Here is an 18,895-nt window from a genome sequence, read left to right on the forward strand (position 1 = left end):
TGCCACCATTTATTAAAAAGGTTGAAGAATTAAGAGAACTTTTTACCAAAAATGCATTTAGAGCCTCTAAACCAAAGTCAATATATATTTTGATACTTGACTTTGCTACTTTGTGAATGTGGACACAGGAAAGGAGGTGAAATATTTTAGAAAATATATACTTCAAAATTAAAAAATGAAGGAAACCAAAGTTTTAAAAATTATTTATAAGCATCTTTATATCATATCTGTACATTAGGGAGAGGCAAGAGGCCCAGTGTATCATTATCTCAAACAACATGACAATAAATGAAATTTTTTAATAGAAAGTCTATATAGAAGTCATTTGAGAAGTCAGCAAGCATTTATTAAGTGATAACTATGCCCCAAGCTCTGCATTAAGTGCTATGAATATATATGTTAAAAGAAGGAAAAACAATTCTGGCTCCCAAGGACCATGAAAAATCATGAGAGGAATGAAAACAAGGCTGGCTTGAACAGATTCCTTAAAATGGAGGGCTTTGGAGATATCAGCCAGTTAGAGGGAGGTACTAAGCAAAGTTAGAGTTCCCTCTGTGTGTTTGAAGTCCAAGGGCAAAGTGAACTTCATGGTTGAAGAGGTTTTGTATGGCATAGTAGAGAAAGTCCAGAGAGTCAGGACCACTCTTGGAGAAGAATGAAGAGATTCAACTGTCACTTTTCTGTCAGTTCACCAACTGGGTCGAAACAGAGGTCAAAATCAATACCAAAGTTAAAGAAAGGATAAAGATGAGAAGATACTGTCTATAATTACAACTTCGGTTTGACCTATTTAAACAAGACATTGACTCTGAAAAAATATGAAATGGTTGAAAGGAATGACAGTTTCTCTCATTAACACCATTTTATGAGACCTATAATCTATGTAAAATAATTGCCCTAAGAATGTGAAAAGATCTCAGTAAACAGATTAGTGTGCACACACTTAGTCTTTGTCAAGTAGAGTCATGGTAGCTAAAAGCAAAAGCAGCTTAGAATTTGCAAAGTTTTACAGAATTACATATTTTACATGTTACAAATAATACATGACAAAAGAGTACGAGTAAATCAGCTCACAAATAGTTAAAAGCAGTGGAAGAAAAAACAAAGATACAAATAACTTGGCTAAATGACCAGATTAAATCATCCTTAGATCATTTATAGAAGAAAGTGGAAGGACAACAAATAGAAATTAAATTGAACCGATTTGCTACTGATTATATAGTGATATTTTTTAATAATCAAAAACAAGAACTGCCATAGTTGGACACACCATACCCTGACATAATTATGACATTTTCGTTCTCTTGGAGTACAAAGGGGAACAACCACTAACCTACCTCTCAGGCCTAATAAGCAATCTAAGCAAGTGGAAATAACCTTTGAGATGAGGAAGCCAGGCAGTATGACTGTATCCATACAGGCATTTAAAAAAAAAATGTTTTATAGATCACAAAATTTTAAAGGTTCCTAGAAGTGACTTTTCAATATTTTGCAGAGGTGAAAAATTTTAAAAGACTGGAAAAGATTGTATAGACTTTATTGTTATTAAAAAAAAATCTGAGAAGGTATCAACTATGACCATTCCATAAATGCTTTTTATTGCTAGCAAATTTTAGGATAATATCTGTATACATTAAACATATTCAAGATGTAAATATAGGATAGGAACAGGCTTTCTTGTATAACTATGTAATATCTTTACAGTAGCATAAAAGAATAGAGGTATAGAGAAAATATGCAAAATATAGGGAAGATATGATCTAACAGTGTTTGCTATTGACTATAAAGAAGCATTTAATTAACAGAGCAAAACTTAACCTTAAAGGCTTTCTTCCAACAACATATCTGCTGTTCAAATCATATAAAATTTCAAGATAGATACAATTAGAATTAGAGTGAATAAATGTATTTACTGAGTGCCTACTGTGCTTAAAAAGCACTGGGGAGATGGAGAAAGGCATAATTCAGTTCCTGCCCTCAAAGAGCTCACAGCCTAATGGAGTAAAAGAGTGTGTTTAAAGAAGCTGGAAAGATTATCTCCTCCAGAGGGCATGATGAAGACCTGTGTGAGTTTCAGAGAGTTGATTTCATCTTGCAGATTGAGGAGTTTCTGGAGGTGATGAAGTGTAGGAAAGCAGCTGGGTGGGAAATGTTGATAACTATTGACAAATGCTGATAATCTTTAACAGAGATAAGTTCAACAATTCTTTGTTAGTATTGAACAAACCATAAAGCACAGAGACAAGTTAATTAAAATTTTAAATATTCTCTATTGTTCAGCTGTGGTTCAGTTGTTTTTCAGTCATGCCTGAATCATCATGCCTGAATCCCGCGTTTGGGATTTTCTTTGAAAAGATACTGGAGTGGTTTGCCATTTCTCCAGCTCATTTTATAGATGAGGGAGTGAGGCAAACAGAATTAAGTGACTTGCCCAGGGTCATTCAGCTAGTGTCTGGGGCTGTATTTGAAGTCCGGTCTTCCTGACTCCAGGACCTATGTGTAGTCTATCCACTGAACTACCTAGCTGCCCTGTTCTTCAGTGTTATCCAATGACATGGAAAAAATCTTGAGCAAAGTTCAAATGAAAGTGAAATTTCTTATAGAAAGTTAGGCTCTCCAGATACTATTATTTGAAGATGACATTGTATAGATTACATTGATTTGCCTGGGCAAATGCCTGGGGCACATTATAGGGTTTTCTCAGGAAGATCCATCATTATGTCAAGAAGACTAGACTAGTAATCCACAGAGGAAATGCTAAGTGAATGAAGAATAAATATTACCCAGGATATAACATGCCATTGGAGGACCATTAGCATAGACCAATCCATTAGCATATCAATCTGTAACTCTAGGAAAAGCACTAACGATGGGGATTGAGGTGCATTTCAGGAATTACATATAGCTTTAAGTGATCTCAAGCTGCTCCCAAATATGAAAGTAGACCTTTGGAATATTAGCATTCTCTTTATGATGCTAAATGGCTCCAATTTGTGGAATCTACGGTCTTAAAACACTCAAGAGGTATAATCAAAAAGTTGCATGGCACATTTTAAGTAGGAAGCAGCATATTATGAACAAGGACTTGTGCATACTAAATGGGACAAAGATATCAATAAGGAAATGTACAACTGGAAAATGAGGTAGAGGGTTGTCATATTGGGATGGGATAATAGAGAGTATCCCACAAGTCTTAGTGCAGTGTGAAGTTTTAATAGCTTGAAACTGAACCCCAAAATGATGCTTTGAGTTCTCTGAAATATTAGTGAATTTGAGGAATGCCTCTAGTAACGATCAGCACATCTTTTATGAAAAGTAATGAAAAGATATGACCCAGAACAATACAGGATCAGAAAGTATAGACAGGTTGAAATTTGTACCCATAGAAAGAGTTCTCCCATCAGTGAGATGACATGATTCACTGAAGATTTTTGAGTTGAGAAGGACAAAATCAGAAAGGTGATTTAGGAAGATTAAATTGTGAATATTGTATAGGATATATTTAGAAAGAAGAGAACCTTCTTTCTCATCTCCCTACAAGACCAAACATACATTCAATGAGGGCACTATATTTCATGCAAAATATATGTTTCATATTCTGGACCACACTGTCCCCTACAAAGAAGGCACTGAATGAAGGGAGGTGATTAAGGCCAGGGTAAGAAGGACGTGGAGAGACATGATGGCATCATGGCTGGAGAGCCAGCCTCAGAGTCAGGGAGGGCTATACCTGAGTCACAGAAAGAGATGAAACTTAAAAGTTGAGGATGTTCTGGGGGCAGGCAGAAGGAGTTGACAGTTGGCTTTACTTCAGACTTCATCTACTACACCCCAGCTCTTCATCCTAAAGCTCAGTCCAGCCTTGAAATCCATGTATTGGAAATCTTTTCTACTCCTGTAGCCACTTATTGTGCTTAGATAGTACCTCCTAGAACCTACAGCCCTCTCTCCCTTCATTATAGCTTAAAAAAAAAAAGTATTTTTTTCCCCATTAGAATATATGTGCCTTGAGGGCAGGAACTGACATTCTTACTATGACTTGTATGAACTGATTCAAACTGAAACAAACAGACCTGGGCAGACACCACACCACTCCATCAATGTACAGTAAATAGAAAGAACAACAAAAGAATTAGAGCTGAATGCTAACCTAATTATCATGACCCCCTAAGAAGAGAAGAGAATACACTTCCCTCTGATTCTTTAAAGCCATGTGAAATATGGCATCAAAAGTCATGTGGTTTTTCAGTTATATTTGTTTTGCTGAACTGTACATTTCTACTCTTAAATTTAGGATAGTTCTCTAGAGAGGGGAAATACTTTGGGAAATGCAGACAATATGAAAATGAATGCTGGAAATAAGGATTATTTCTTTTTTAAGTAACACAGTAGATAGAGAGCTGGATACAGTCAGGAAGAACAAAGTTCAAATCCTGACTCTCTCACATGATACTGTGGGACCCCATTAGATCTCTCAGTACTTGAGACAACTCTCTAAGACTAAATTGTAGTGAAGGAGATTTCCTTCCTTAGAGTTCTTTATACCAATGAAATCACAGGTCTGGACTGAAGGAATGAGGATTATAATATCCATTTCCTGTTTTCCTATTCTTAATTAGCTAGTTGTGAGCATAAACTAAGGTAATACATGTGACTACTCTTTAAACTGAGAATTGCTGTACAAACATTAGGTGGTATTTACATATTTATTTACTTGTGTGGGTGTGTGTACCTGTTTGCTTTAGTAAACTTGATCATAGTGGCAATATACTCAGAGAATTTGCCACTAGATAAATAACTGGTTGAATGAGTACTTACCCTCTTATCAAAAAACTAGCTTTGAGGGGGCAGCTGGGTGGCTCAGTGGATTGAGAGCCAGGCCTAGAGATGGGAGATCCTATGTTCAAATCTGGCCTCAGATACTTTCTAGCTGTGTGACCCTGGGCCAGTCACTTAACCCCCATTGCCTAGTCCTTACCTCTCTTCTACCTTGGAGCCAATACACAGTATTGACTTCAAGATGGAAGGTAAGGGTTTTAAAAACAACAACAACTAGCTTTGAATTTTTTATCACCCTGTTTACTAGTTCCTATATAAATATCCAACTGAATAAGGAAAAATATGGGCCTGGACAAGGAGAAACCAATGTTAGAAGATATATGGCATCTTCTAAATGGGGCAGCAAAATAACATACTTATTTCTCAGTAGCACATGGAAGTTTTACAAAAAAGTCCATGGACTAAGGCAGGGAGATACTGTAGACAAATATAAAAAAGGCAGAAATAGTTAATATATCTTTTAGAAACCATAATGTAATACTATATAATTATAAATGGCAACAGTTAACATTGGAGGAGTTGCAGAAAGATAGATATACTGTTAGAGTTGTGAATTGGTACAGCGATTTTGGATATCTGTTTAGAACTATGCAAATAAAGTGACTAAAGTGTCTATACCTTTTGAACTAAAGACTATATTACTGGGCTTATACTCCAAGGAAGCCATTAATAAGAAGAAAGGCCCCCTATACTACAGAATATTTGTAGCAACACTTTTTGTGATAATAAGAATTGGAAACAAAGTAGATATTCATTGATTGGGGGTTGGATGGAATTCTGTGCTATAAGAAATATGTGAGTTGAATACAGAGAAGCATAGAAAGATCTATATGAACTGATGCACAGTGAAGTAAGCTGAGCCAAGAAAGCAATATACACAGAGACTTGTACAGTAATGTAAATGAAAAAAAAAACAGTGACAATACTAATCAAAAATAAATGTAACAATTATAAAGATCAAGCAGAACTTGAATGAAGAACTGTGAGAAGACATTCCTTCTTGGAGGTTGGGAGAGCCACAGGTGTTACACATTTCACATGTTTTCAGACTTTTTCAATATAGCAATCAGTTGTCCTGGGGTTTTTCCCCCTCTTCCCAAGGTATACTATTTGTCATATGAAGTGACTCTTGGGGAGGAGAAGGGGAAAGGCACTTGAGATACCATGGTGAACAAAGGAACTGAAAATATCAATAAAATAATAAAAACTTATTTTTGCAATACCAAACTACTGCTTGATTCCCAACTTTCTAGCTCCTTAAACGCCCCAGCATATGAGTATGAAAATGAGTTGAGTTTGAGAGGGATTTAAATGGCAACTGTGAATGAATGAAACTGTATTTTTACATCTTTTGAAACAGATGTGTAAATGTCACAGCAGCACAAAGCACTTCCTTAAAATTATTATTTCAATGCTATCTGGGACCATAGTAAAATTTGCCAATAATTATTCTTTAGCATTTATTTAGAACTAAATATTTTCAAGTACTTGAGTAATTATTACTCCAGTATCTTTTATGAGGAAAACTAACATTTCCCTTTCTTTTTATAGATGATAAAATCTGGTTAGCTTAGATAATATAATGAAGGAAAGCAGAATTTTGGACTTCTGAGCTGTTAACTGTTATTCTGGGATATATTTTATGAGAAGCCTACATTTTCTTGGCTTCATTCTTCATTTCTGATTTTGCACTGTTCAGTTTGTTATCTAGGCTGCCAGAATGCCTTGGGAGTTATCAAAGCCTTCAGGCTCTCAGACCCCCTTGGCAGCACATTTCACATTTGGACTTTAATTTGTTGTTTAATTTAGTAATGAAGAAAATTCCATATGCATTAGAGTCTTCTGCTTGAGAGCCATAAATCTTTCCAGATGAGTGTTGCTATGTATGTAGACCATAAAACATTTATAAGTGTAATTAAAAACAAGACAGCGGTTGCAGCTGTTTAAATCTTTCCTTTAATTTTCCTTTAAATTTTTTGGGGGATGGAGAGTTGGTAGGGGTGAGAAAATTAATCAGTACTCTGTGCAGTCCAGAGAAGTAGCAATGCATGACATACAGAATATTAAAATTTTAATGATCCTTCCATGCAGTAATGTTGGCAAGATAGTGAAATTATTGCCACTTTCAACTCCTTTCCCTCTAGTTTAGTTTTATAGCTTCTGCTATAGATTATTAGTCTACAGAATAAATAATTTATACAGTTCTTTTAATCTAAGAATTTCCAAGTTATTTATGAATTTTTCATTACTTGTCCAATGATTCAACAACAATTTGAACCAATTTTTAAAGAAACTACTCTTTCAAGACACTCACCTGCACTCCAGTTATGCAAAGGTAAAAAAAGAATGGCAGCCTTTTCTGATTTTGAAGCAAAATTTTAGGCATTTTTCATCAGTTCCACCTATGCATTTTTGGACTAGACTGCTTTGGGGGTAAACTTTTGGCTAAACCCTTTGTGTAGTGAAAAGAATACTACACTGGAAGCTAGAAGCCCAGAGTTTTAGCTAGGGGCATGTCACTTAATATCAGTTTCCCTGTCCAGTAAGTATAATAAATCCTGTACTACCTACCTCACTATTATCAAGATGAAGTGAGATACTATATGTACAAGTACTTTTTAAGAATGCTATTCATTATGATCTCATGTTCACCTGAAAGTTGGTAGAGTAAGAACTTGGTAAACTAGCTTCCTGACATTTTAAATTCAGACTTCATCCCTAAACCAGTCTGTCTTATCTCCAAGTGGTGAATTTAGACAGTTTTACATATAACTTAATTGGAGTTCAGCATGACTTCCTGTTGCTTCTGATTTGGAGTTTCTAGGGCAAGGTAGGCCCAAAAGTCTAGAAGAAAGTTTGCAGCTATGATCTGATGCCAGCATAAGATAACCTTTGATGGATGAGTTTTGTTTGTGTGAAGGTTTTTAATTAAATCTATATTATCTTTTATTTTTTGCAATGGCCCCTATCCTTTGGTTAAGAATTTATCTCCTATTCATAGGAATATATGGTATATGATCTACTTATTTCCCATTTTTAAAAAATGAAAATAGCATAATGTGATATTTCAGTGGCTTATATATTCTCACTGATAAGAGTGGTCCTATCAGAACTACAGAGCATATACTGTATCTTCTTATCCATATCCTTCCATAAGCATATCCACCCAAAGTACCAGGGGCTATTGTCTATGTTTCTTGACAGTTTCAGTATCAGTGAAGCATGTGGGATGCCATCAGTTATCCTTACTCTTGTTGTGCGAGTGGCCCTTGTAGTCATTAAACGCTTTAATGATATACTCATTGCTTGATAATATAGTTCTTCCTTTATAATACTGAGTATTTATATTGCCTCTTGAGTGACTTACTACTTTGATTCTTCAGATGCTAGGGTATTTCCAACTTCATGCAATTAACATTTATTGAGTACCTACTATGTGCCAGGCACTGGTTAGCACTGGGTATTCAAAAAGAGGCAAAAGACAGTCCCTGGTTTCAAGGAATTTACTGTTTAATATGAAAGCCAATAGGCAAACAAATATATGCAAAGAAAACTATATACAGAATAAGTAGAAAATAATAGAAGGAAGGTACTAGAATTAAGAGGAGTTGGGAAAGATTTCCTGTACAACATAGGATTTTAGTTTGTACTTAAAGGAAGGCAGAGAAGTCAATAGGAAAAGTTGAGGCAGGAGAGTGTTCCAGGCATGGGGTCAGAGAAAATTCCTGGGATTAAAAAATAAAGAGTATCCCTCATGGAAGATACAAGAGAGTCCATTATTATTGTATCAAAGGTAATCCAAAGAACGCTGGAAAGGGAGAAGGGAGTTAGTTTACGAAGGGCTTGGAATGCCAAAGAGTGTTTTATATTTGATCCTGAGGCAATAGGTAGGGAGTCAGTGGAGTTTATTGAGTAGGGGAGTTGTGTCAAGGAAGCTCATCCCCTCCCCTTCCTGAGTAACTTTACCTGTCTATCAAACATTCCTGACATACCACAGTTGTGCCAGGGTTGCATCGGTGTACATTCTGTACCTCAGTAAAAGTTAAGGTTTGGGGCAGATCAGGGGAGACCGACAAGAGGACCATGAGAGAACCATGAGGAGAGAGAGCAGGGAGGTGAGGGGGAATGAGGCTAGGCACCATGCGGTCAGGTTACTTAGGAATGATTGTCTTCCCTTCCTAATAAACTTTATAAAAAAAAAATATATATATATCTATATATATATATATATATCTGGGTAGAAAGAAGTATTATTATTTTTATTTATTTATTTATTTTAAGCCCTTACCTTCTGTCTTGGAGTCAATACTGTGTATTGACTCCAAGGCAGAAGAGTGGTAAGGGCTAGGCAATGGGGATTAAGTGACTTGCCCAGGGTCACCCAGCTGGGAAGTGACTGAGGCCAGATTTGAACCTAGGACCTCCTGTCTCTGGGACTGGCTCTCAATCTACTGAGCTACCCAGCTGCCCCCATTATTTTTAATTATTACAGAGTGACATAATCAAACCTTGCTTTAGTAACATTACTTTGGTGGCTAGTCTTTACATAGTTTTTATTACATAGATAGTTTTTCTTACATAGATAGTTATGCTGAATTCTTTGGTATTTATGGATTTTATTTTTAGCTGCTGCTGTGTTCTGGGCATTGATGTAGTAGTCAGCACATTGTCATCCACAAATAGGAGCATCAGCCATCAGCCACAGGGAAGGGCTACAGGGAATCTGTCCTCTATTTGAACTTGACATTGGATGCTTTCTCTGACAGTGGCAAGCAACTTTGTTGGGCACAAATACATCTTGTGTGCACACATGATGAATTGAGTGTTTATGTGAAGTCAGGAAGACATAGATTTAAATCCTTCCTCAGCCTTTGATTAGTTTTGTGACTATGAGCAAGCCACTTAATCTCTATCAAGTCTAATTTCCTTTTTTGTAAAACAGATAATAGGGAGCAGCTAAGTAGCACAGTGCATAGAGCACCAAGTCCAGAGTTGGGAGGATCTGAGTTGAGATCTGGCCTCAGACACTTCTTAACTATGTGACTGTGGGCAAGTCACTTAAGCCCAATTGCCTACCTTATCTTTCTGACCTAGAATTGATACTAGAACAGAAGGTAAGGGTTTAAAAATTGTAATAAAGTAAAATGGAGATAATATTACTTACAACATAGGGTTGTTGTGAAGACTATTGGACATATTTACAGAACACTTTGCAAATTGCAGAGTGCTTTTAAAATAATAATCAACAATCAATAAACATTTATTAAGCACTTATTCTGTGCTAGGCACTGTGCTAAGTGCTGGAGATATAAATGCAAATAAAAAACAAGATATAGTCCTTTCCCTCAAGGAGCTCACGATCCAATGGAGAAAGACAGTATTTGAAAGGAAGTTTAAAAGTGTGCTTATAGGGATCAGGGGAAAGGTGCTTGGCTTGGGAGCCTAAAAGATATCTAAAACAGTGTATTTGATGGGAAATGGGGAGAAGACTGTGCTCCGCAGCCTCTTCCTTAAATGAAGGTTCTGGGGCCCATGACTCTGTCCTTTATACAGAAGGTGCAGTGAGAGACGGAGTGTACTGATGAGACATGAATACCAAGGCTGATTCAGTCTAACAGATGAGGTTTCCTAATGAAGTTCCTAGGGAAGGAAGACATGATGGATAAGTTAAAAAAAAAGCCAAAAAAGTCCAAAAGCAGTGTAGCAGGGAGAATAATAGCTAGCAACTGTTGTTTTATGCTTCATTTGATAGTATTATCCAGAGGGTTATTGATCAAAGTTTCCTGTGTTACTTAAAATAATTTTGTTTGATTTTATTAATCTACCTATGGAAGCACTGTTTGGAGAGCCCTTTGAAGGTAGTCAATGTTTTGTGCTACCAAACCATTTCCTTTTTTTTTTTTGAGTATTCTATTAACAGTAATCACAATGGGATGTTTTATTCTTTACTTTTTTCAGTCATACAACTAAAAGTTCATTGTAGCATATCACTTACAAAAACCTGCCTTTACCTTTCTTTGATCTCCATTGTGGATAAGCCTTGATAAGTGTGTAGGTTATTATTTTTATTTATTTATTTATTTACAAAATCCTTACCTTCCGTCTTGGAGTCAATACTGTGTATTGGCTCCAAGGCAGAAGAGTGGTAAGGGCTAGGCAATGGGGGTCAAGTGACTTGCCCAGGGTCACACAGGAAGTGGCTGAGGCCAGATTTGAACCTAGGACCTCCCATCTCTAGGCCTGGTTCTCAATCTACTGAGCTACCCAGCTGCCCCCTGTAGGTTATTTAAAAAATATATTGATACAGTTTATTTCCTATTAAGTCCTTTGCCCTCACTGAACCTTCCTTCGCAACAAAAGGGAATATAGTTATACAAAATTGACTGTATTCGATGGCTAGTATGTGACACTGTATAGCCCTTAATCCCCCACTTTCTCTCATGAAAGGAGAGTATATAGTTTATTATAAACACTTTGAAGGAATGGGAAAGTAAGCAAATGAATTGATAATATTGATATTTTCTTGAATGAATTAAAAAACCCTATTTTTTAAAAAGCATTTACTGTGTTAAGTACTATACTAAGTGTTAATATAAATAATAATAATAAAAAAGACAATCCCTGCCCTCAAGGAGTATACATTTGAATAGGGGAAGACAAAACTTGTAGGGAACTGATGATCACAAGGAAAGGGAACTTGTTCTAGATGGAGAGAGAAGGTAGTAGGAGGTAGATGGTTAGATGGCCTGGGTAGATGGCTGAATAGGATGTGAACCTACAGATGATTCTGAGGGTCTGGTGATTATGGCTTGTAGATATAATAAGCTAAGTGGACTAATAAATATAGTCTTCCTCTATTTATCCTGTGTATTCTAGAAGCTTCTAAGTGATACAATGGATAGAGAGTTGAGAAATTTATTAGCTTACTAATAGGTACTAAGAAACCTATTAAGTGTGACCCTGGGCAAGTCACTTAACCCCCATTGCCTAGCCCTTATTGCCTTGAAACTGATACTTTTTGTTATTTCTAAGAGAGAAGGTAAAGGTTTAAATAAAAAAAATAATAATTGCACTTAACTTCTAGTATTGTTATGAGGATCAAAGAAAATAATATTTGTAAAACCCTTAGCTTTACAAAGCAGCTTAGCATCACACTAGGCTCTTGGTAGGTATCTAATAATTGCTTGTTTCCTTCCTTCATTCTTGTGTATCATTTTATATATAAATTGTCTTCTCAATCAGAAGGTAAACTCTCTGATTATAGCAACTGTTTTCCTTTTTTTTTTGTATTCCCTTTAATGTCTGGTACATAATATAGTAAATGCATAATAAATTCTTGTTGATCAGTACTCAGTCTAATTAACTTGCTCTTCTTACTTTTTTCTCTTTCTTTAGTACTATTTCTATTTAGTAATACAAAACATTGATTCTTTGTTGTAGGGATTTTGTAGTTTTTATCCTTTTCTGGATTTTCTTGGCATCCCTGACATCATAATAGCTCTATCTTTTTTGCTTGTTTGTTTACTTATTCTTCCAACCTTACTTTCTGTTTTCGGGCCAGGTTCTTTTTGTCAAAGCTATCATGGATTTGTATGGTCCCAGCTGCTCTTAATTTGGGATCTTATAGCTACATTCTTTGAGTATTAAGTGCTGGACTTTTTCAGGGATCACAGGAGTAATTTAAGAACTTTCATTTTGCCCCATGCAGTATGATTTACCCAGTGATCTGATTGCTGCCCTTCTGAGTTTTCCAGGCTCCAGACCCTAGAGTTTGAGTCTATGTAATAAAGCTTTAGACTTGCCTATGGGAAGCACTCCAGTATACAATAGTTGTCCGCAACTTCTATTAGTTATCTAGAAGACTCAGCATGTCCAGATTTGCTACACTATTAGTCTTCCTCTATTTTGTGCCTGAGCTGAATGCATGATTCTTACTGATGAATCTCTTATGGCTAGCCCAGCCTTTTTTGGAGCCCTGGGGTCTGAATCTTGGTCTCATGGGGCCTAATTGGGTTCCAGGGCTGATTCTGTGATCCTTTCTAGGCATTCCTGATCACTTAGGCTAATTCTATTCTGGGCTAGAGGCAGAACTCTGGGTGAGCCATGCTTGACCTAGCCTCATTGGGCATGGGAGGGGGTGAGGCTTTGACTTAATTCTTCTGGGTTATATATCACATTTGCTAGCTCAGTCTTTGCCCACCTTTGTTCCACAGTTTTTACCCTGGTCACTTCCCTGAGGGTCAGATTTGTGATTTTGGACTGGAAAGATGACCATTTCTGACTTTTCCTTTGATTTTTCTTATCACTACTCATTTGGTATTCTTTTAGATCTTTTTTGAAGTAGTGTGTTAGAAGGAATAGTAGAGGATCTAGTATATATATATATATATAGTAGGGCCCCTCAGCCAAGGTTCTGCAGTTTCAGTTATTTATCTATAGTCAACCCAAAGCTTTGAAGGTCCATCCACTAAATGCAGGAAGTCTGCCTTTAACAGGAGCTAGCCCCACCTTAGGGGCCATTTCTTCTGCCATCATTTTTACCTTTTTTAGGGTTTGTGTGTGTGTGTGTGTGTGTGTGTGAGAGAGAGAGACAGAGAGAGAGAGAGAGAGAGAGAGAGAGAGAGAGAGAGAGGGAGAGAGGGAGAGAGGGAGAGAAGGAGAGATGGAGGGGGGGGAGGGGGAGGGAGGGAGGCAGGCAGGCAGGTAGGTGATTACTCTGAGGGGCAAGAGTGGAGAGAGTGCACATATATGGGGGTCAGGAAGTTTTTGCTTATATTCATGGTTTCAGACATCCATTGTAGGTCTGAAATATATCCCTCTTGGATATGTTTCCTCATATTCTGCCTTCTTGATTTATACTTTTTGGTTTTGTTGATTGAAGACTGTACAGTTAAGAGTTCAAATGTGATGGTCCTACTGTCAGTGATGGAGAATATTATTTGTAGCATACCAGGCATCTTAGCATCTTGGAAGTATGATTGATGTATTGATATTGTATCCTGTATATTCATTTACCAGACATGTGATATGGAAAGGGACAGTCCAAAGGACTAGCAAAGGACAAGTAAATTCCTGGGCTGGGCGTTGACAGCCATGCTGCCCTGGCTAGAAGTACATTCATTTGCAAAGCGCTGGTTCAGTTAATCTCCTCCTCTATTCCCTCATTGTCAATGCTACCAATGTAAAAACATATCATGTCACGTATTCATTATTCACCTCCCACTTGACATTCCTAAGGTCCCCAATAAAGGCTAGGGAACATGTGTGAGCCTCCTTTTCCCTTCTCTTAAACCTCTTTAACTCTCACAGGGTTTCCTCTCCCTCTTGCCTCTTACAATCTTGATCTTGCTGTGGCCTATTATGTTCCTTGTGTCTGACTGACACCATATGCCCCACATATCTCCCATTAATCTCTTGGCCCTGTGGCCCATGGGGGATGTCCCAGAGTTCTCAGCTCCACGTAGGTTCTCTTGGTCCTCTTGGTCCTCATAATTTCTCCACTTGCTTTCTCTTTCTAGAGAGGTAATTATGAAGCTCGCCTCTCCCCAGGTGTTTTAACTTGTGGTGTCTGAGTCTTTTTTCCTGTGTCTCTTCCTCTAACTGTCTTATCTATCTCTCATCCATATTCCTCTAGCTTCCATTCTCCTTCTCAGGTCACCCCCCCCCCCCCCCGCCCCCAGATAAATAATATAGGACTCTGTGGTGGGTCTCTATATTATTTGTTATAGAAATCTTGGCAGATATTTAAAATTTTTCATCTGCTTATTTTTCCATTTTCTCTCTTAAATGTTTATAGTAGTAGTGGTAGTCTCTCGGTGATCGAGAATGAAGATTGTCTTTGTGCATTATCATCTACTGATGTACCCTCATGTGGCTTTGGAGTCCAAAGGCTGAGGCGCACAGTTTGTGGCACACGGGGCATGGGACGCCAGTTGTTACTGGAGGGGCGGTTGTGGCCTGGTGTCGGCATTCACACGCAGTGGCAAGACGTCGACGTCGCTCATCTTCAAAGGTGGTGGCAGCATGGTTAATGTGGGTTCACCAGCTGCTTCTGTCAGAGGCAGCGAGTTCTAGTTGCTTTGGTGTAATGCCAGCCCACTTCCAGTTGGACTTTAGCTGATCCTTGAATCTTTTCTTTGGTCGACCTTGTTTCCTGAGTCCAGCTGACAGTTCACCGTAGAATACCTGTCTTGGTATTCGCTGTGGGTCCATGCGGATGACGTGTCCAGACCATCGTAGCTGGGTTTTGAGGACCATGACTTCGATGCTGGTGGAGTTGGCTCTGTCGAGGACTTCCTGGTTGGTGATTCGGTCCTGCCATCGGATCCTCATGATTGACCGGAGGGAGCGTTGGTGGAATTGCTCCAGCTGTTTCATGGGCTTCCGGTACAGTGTCCGTGTCTCACAACCGTACAGGAGCGAGCTGAGGACCACTGCGTTATACACTTTGAGCTTCGTCGCAGTGCTTACACTGCTGTGTTGGAGGACTTTGCAGTGCAGCCGCCTGAGTGCCTGGCTGGCCTTTTGGATCCTGGCATTGATCTCGTGGTCTAGGAACCCGTCGTTGGCGATGGTGCTGCCCAGGTACTTGAAAGTGTTGACGTTAGAAAGCTGCGTGCCATCGATTGTAATGCACAGCTGGTTAGTTGGCCTCCCTGGTGCAGGTTGGAACAGCACCTCTGTTTTGCTGAGGCTGATAGTCAGGCCAAACAGTTTTGTTGCGGTGGAGAACCTGTCCACAATGGTTTGGAGATGATTTTCTTGGTGGGCCATGAGAGCACAGTCATCTGCAAAGAGAGCTTCCAGGATGAGTCTCTCTTTTGTCTTTGTTTTTGCAGTCAGGCGGCGAAGGTCGAATAGTGAGCCATCCAGTCGGTATTTGATGTAGATGCCAAGGTCTAGATCCATCACAGCATGTCGTAATACTTGGGTGAAAAATAGGTTGAATAGTACCGGAGCGAGGACACAGCCTTGTTTCATGCCATTGGAGATGTTGAAGCGATCGGAAGTCTCTCCACCAGATAGGACTTCCCCTGTCATGTCGACATGAAAGAGCTGGATCAGTTTGACGAATTTTGCTGGGCAACCGAGCTTGCTAAGGATCACCCACAATGCGTCCCTGTTCACTGTGTCGAACACCTTTGTCAGGTCTATGAAGACAATGTAGAGACTCAGGTTCTGCTCAAGGCATTTTTCCTGCATTTGCCTCACCGTGAAGACCATGTCGATGGTGCTGCAATCTGGTTAGAAGCCACATTGTGATTCAGGCAGGTTCTGCTCTGAAACAGATGACAGGAGTCTGTTGAGTATAACATGGGCGAGGATCTTTCCAGCAGTGGAGAGTAGTGAGATGCCTCTGTAGTTGTCACAGGCTGCTCGTGAGCCTTTGTTCTTGTATAGGGCTACGATGGAGGCATCTCTGAGTTCTGGGGGCATGTCTTCCTCTTCCCATATGCTGCTCAGCACTATGTGGAGTGCCTGGAGCGCCTTTCCATTTAAGGCCTTGTACACCTCGGTTGGGATCCCGTCTTTACTGGGTGCCTTGCCTGCACTCATTTGTTTAATGGCTTTTTGGACTTCCTCTATTGAAGGAGGGACATCAAGTTGTTCAATGGAGCGGTTTTGGGGGATCTGGTCAAGGGTGCTTTGGTTGACTGAAGAGGGTCGGTTGAGAAGCTGACTGAAGTGTTCTTTCCACCTGTTGCTGATGCCTTTTTTATCTTTTATGAGAGTGTCACTGTTAGAGGATAGCAAGGGAGTGGTGGTGGGTTTTAATGGCCCATAGACAGTCTTGAGGGCACTGAAAAATTGTTTGTAGTTTTTCATATCAGCAAAGCGCTGGATTTCTTCTGCCTTTTTTTCCCACCATCGGTCTTGCATCTTCCTGATCTCACGTTTATCTCAATGTTTATAGTATGATCTCAGTTAACTTGCTCTCCTTTCTTCCACAAGTTCTCATTGTTACAAGAAGTTTGCAGATAGGTTTATATTCTAAACTTTTCTAAACTATTTCCCTTGGCTGTGATGTATCTGTCAAGAAGACCAAGCATTTGCTGACCAAAGCAATTTCTATGCTCTTTTTGTCCGATAAGGATGTTTTAAATTCCTTACGAAATGGTGAGTCTGTTTTGATGTCTATTTCATTATCCATTTAAAATTTTTTTTACATCAATAACATGTTACTGGGCAGTTTGGAGCTGTTAAAATTGCCTTCGTAGCTTTTTATTATTCAGGGTTGGTATTGATTTTGACCTTTTATAACAAATTGATTGTCTTACAGCTGATTTGATGGAAATTTTATTAGGAGCTAGTTGCTTCCAGTATAAGATATAGTTCTTCAGATCATATTTGGTACTTTCTAGGTGCAGCATTTTCTAGGTCTCTTCTTGAAAAAAATATTCACCACACGTAGGTCTAAAATATCAATATAATCTGTAAACCTTTTGTTTCTTCCTTTTTCTTCATCCTGTGGCATGTTTTCCAACTTTTTAAAAACTATCCTTTTCTTCCTTTGTCCTTTTTTGTATTATAGTTAGAAGTATAAGTGTATGTTGATTTACTTGGAGATTAAGAAGATAGAATTTATAGAATTTCTTTGCTTCTTGAGCCTACAACAGATGTAACTATCTAAATTATAATTATTTTTATGGTGATCAATTTGCAAATGCTCATCATGAATGTTGCAATTCAAGATGACTAAATGTCCCAGGAAATGGTGTTTTTTAATGACTTCAAGATACCAAATAAGATCAACTCTACCAATGTCCTTACTTTCATTTCTCTGGGGTAAATCTGTGAGCCATTCTTCCATTTAGTTTCACCTTCCTTTTGTCTTCTAGTTTCATTTATGGCATTATAGTTTAAGTTCATTCCTTTCCTAGTAGGCTAAGTTATTAAGTCAGGATTATAAATCATAGTAATCAGTTTTAGAATTCAAGGAGTCTATTTTTGCACTCTTGTTTTCAGTGGGACTAAAGAAGTAACATTCTGAATCAGGACACAACCCCTCTCAGACTGAACTTTATGTGTATATACCAAACATCCTTGGGCTATTAAATATTACTCAGTTTGGCAATTACATTGCAGATTTACTTATTTTCTACTGTTTTTATTATTTTGTAATATTATTTATTAAGCTGTACCAAAGTTAACCGAAAGAGTATAACTTATAGTGATTGGCAAAGTAGAAAACTTTTAGATGAGTGTTCTTCTGACTAGTAGGAATTATGAAACTTTTTGTCACTGATGAATATTTAAGAATTGTTTACTGTTCTCAGTTTAAGCCTTCTTAAAATTAATTCTAAATGATTATTCTATTGTTTTTTAAAACCGACCTAGATTTCCAAACATATTTATAACCCCCCTTTTAAAAAAAGCCAACAATTTAAGCTGTGTGCAAAACTATACTTGGAATTCTGTTGTCTTTAGTAAATTTTCTCAATTTATGGGAAAGAATTGAGATTACTCATTCACATAGGTTTTATTCCACATTGGCTATTTCCTCAGTTTTCTACTTTGAAAAACAAGAGTATTTATTTTTTAGGTGACCTTGTATCCAGCTGTGAAGAACCTGCTGAAAGAGGGAATTTATCTTATACTGGACCTCTGCATTGAACGGGACATCCATTTCTTAAGGACCTCATTACAGCCTGGTGTGAGAGAAGTGTTTAAGGAACTCTACAATGACTATATCAAATATCACAAGAATAAAAACAGAGGGGAGGAAAAATATACTGCCTAATGCATTTTTGTAATAGCTTTACAAAATTGCTATTACTGATACATTAAAATTGTATTGGGCTTCTAAATTAAAGTATAACTTTTTGTTTAAAGGATAGAAAAAAATTAAAATTTTATAATTTAAATAAATTAATAAAAATCTCATTGAGTTTATATACCATACCTTACTGTACATATTGCTGGATGCTACTTTTGTATTATGTATATATTTATATGCTTAGTTTTACTACTAATTCTAAAGTCAAGAATTCTGGAAACAGGATATAAAATATTATTTCAATAAAAAAATTATGCCCTCAATCTAATTTTTACCTAT

At 37.7% G+C, this 18,895-nt stretch overlaps 1 protein-coding gene across 1 annotated transcript in view; it reads left to right on the forward strand.

Annotated features, from left to right (window-relative positions):
- Positions 1-18,895, forward strand: part of URB2 (URB2 ribosome biogenesis homolog) — a 55,179-nt gene extending 36,284 nt beyond the window's left edge. Inside the window, exon 10 of the mRNA XM_056816136.1 lies at positions 18,383-18,895. Within this exon, the coding sequence (XP_056672114.1) occupies positions 18,383-18,580 (198 nt within the window). The 3' untranslated portion in view covers positions 18,581-18,895. The remainder of the gene's footprint in view (positions 1-18,382) is intronic.

Source organism: Monodelphis domestica, chromosome 2 (genome assembly GCF_027887165.1).
Source record: "Monodelphis domestica isolate mMonDom1 chromosome 2, mMonDom1.pri, whole genome shotgun sequence".
Classification (NCBI taxonomy): Eukaryota; Metazoa; Chordata; class Mammalia; order Didelphimorphia; family Didelphidae; genus Monodelphis; species Monodelphis domestica.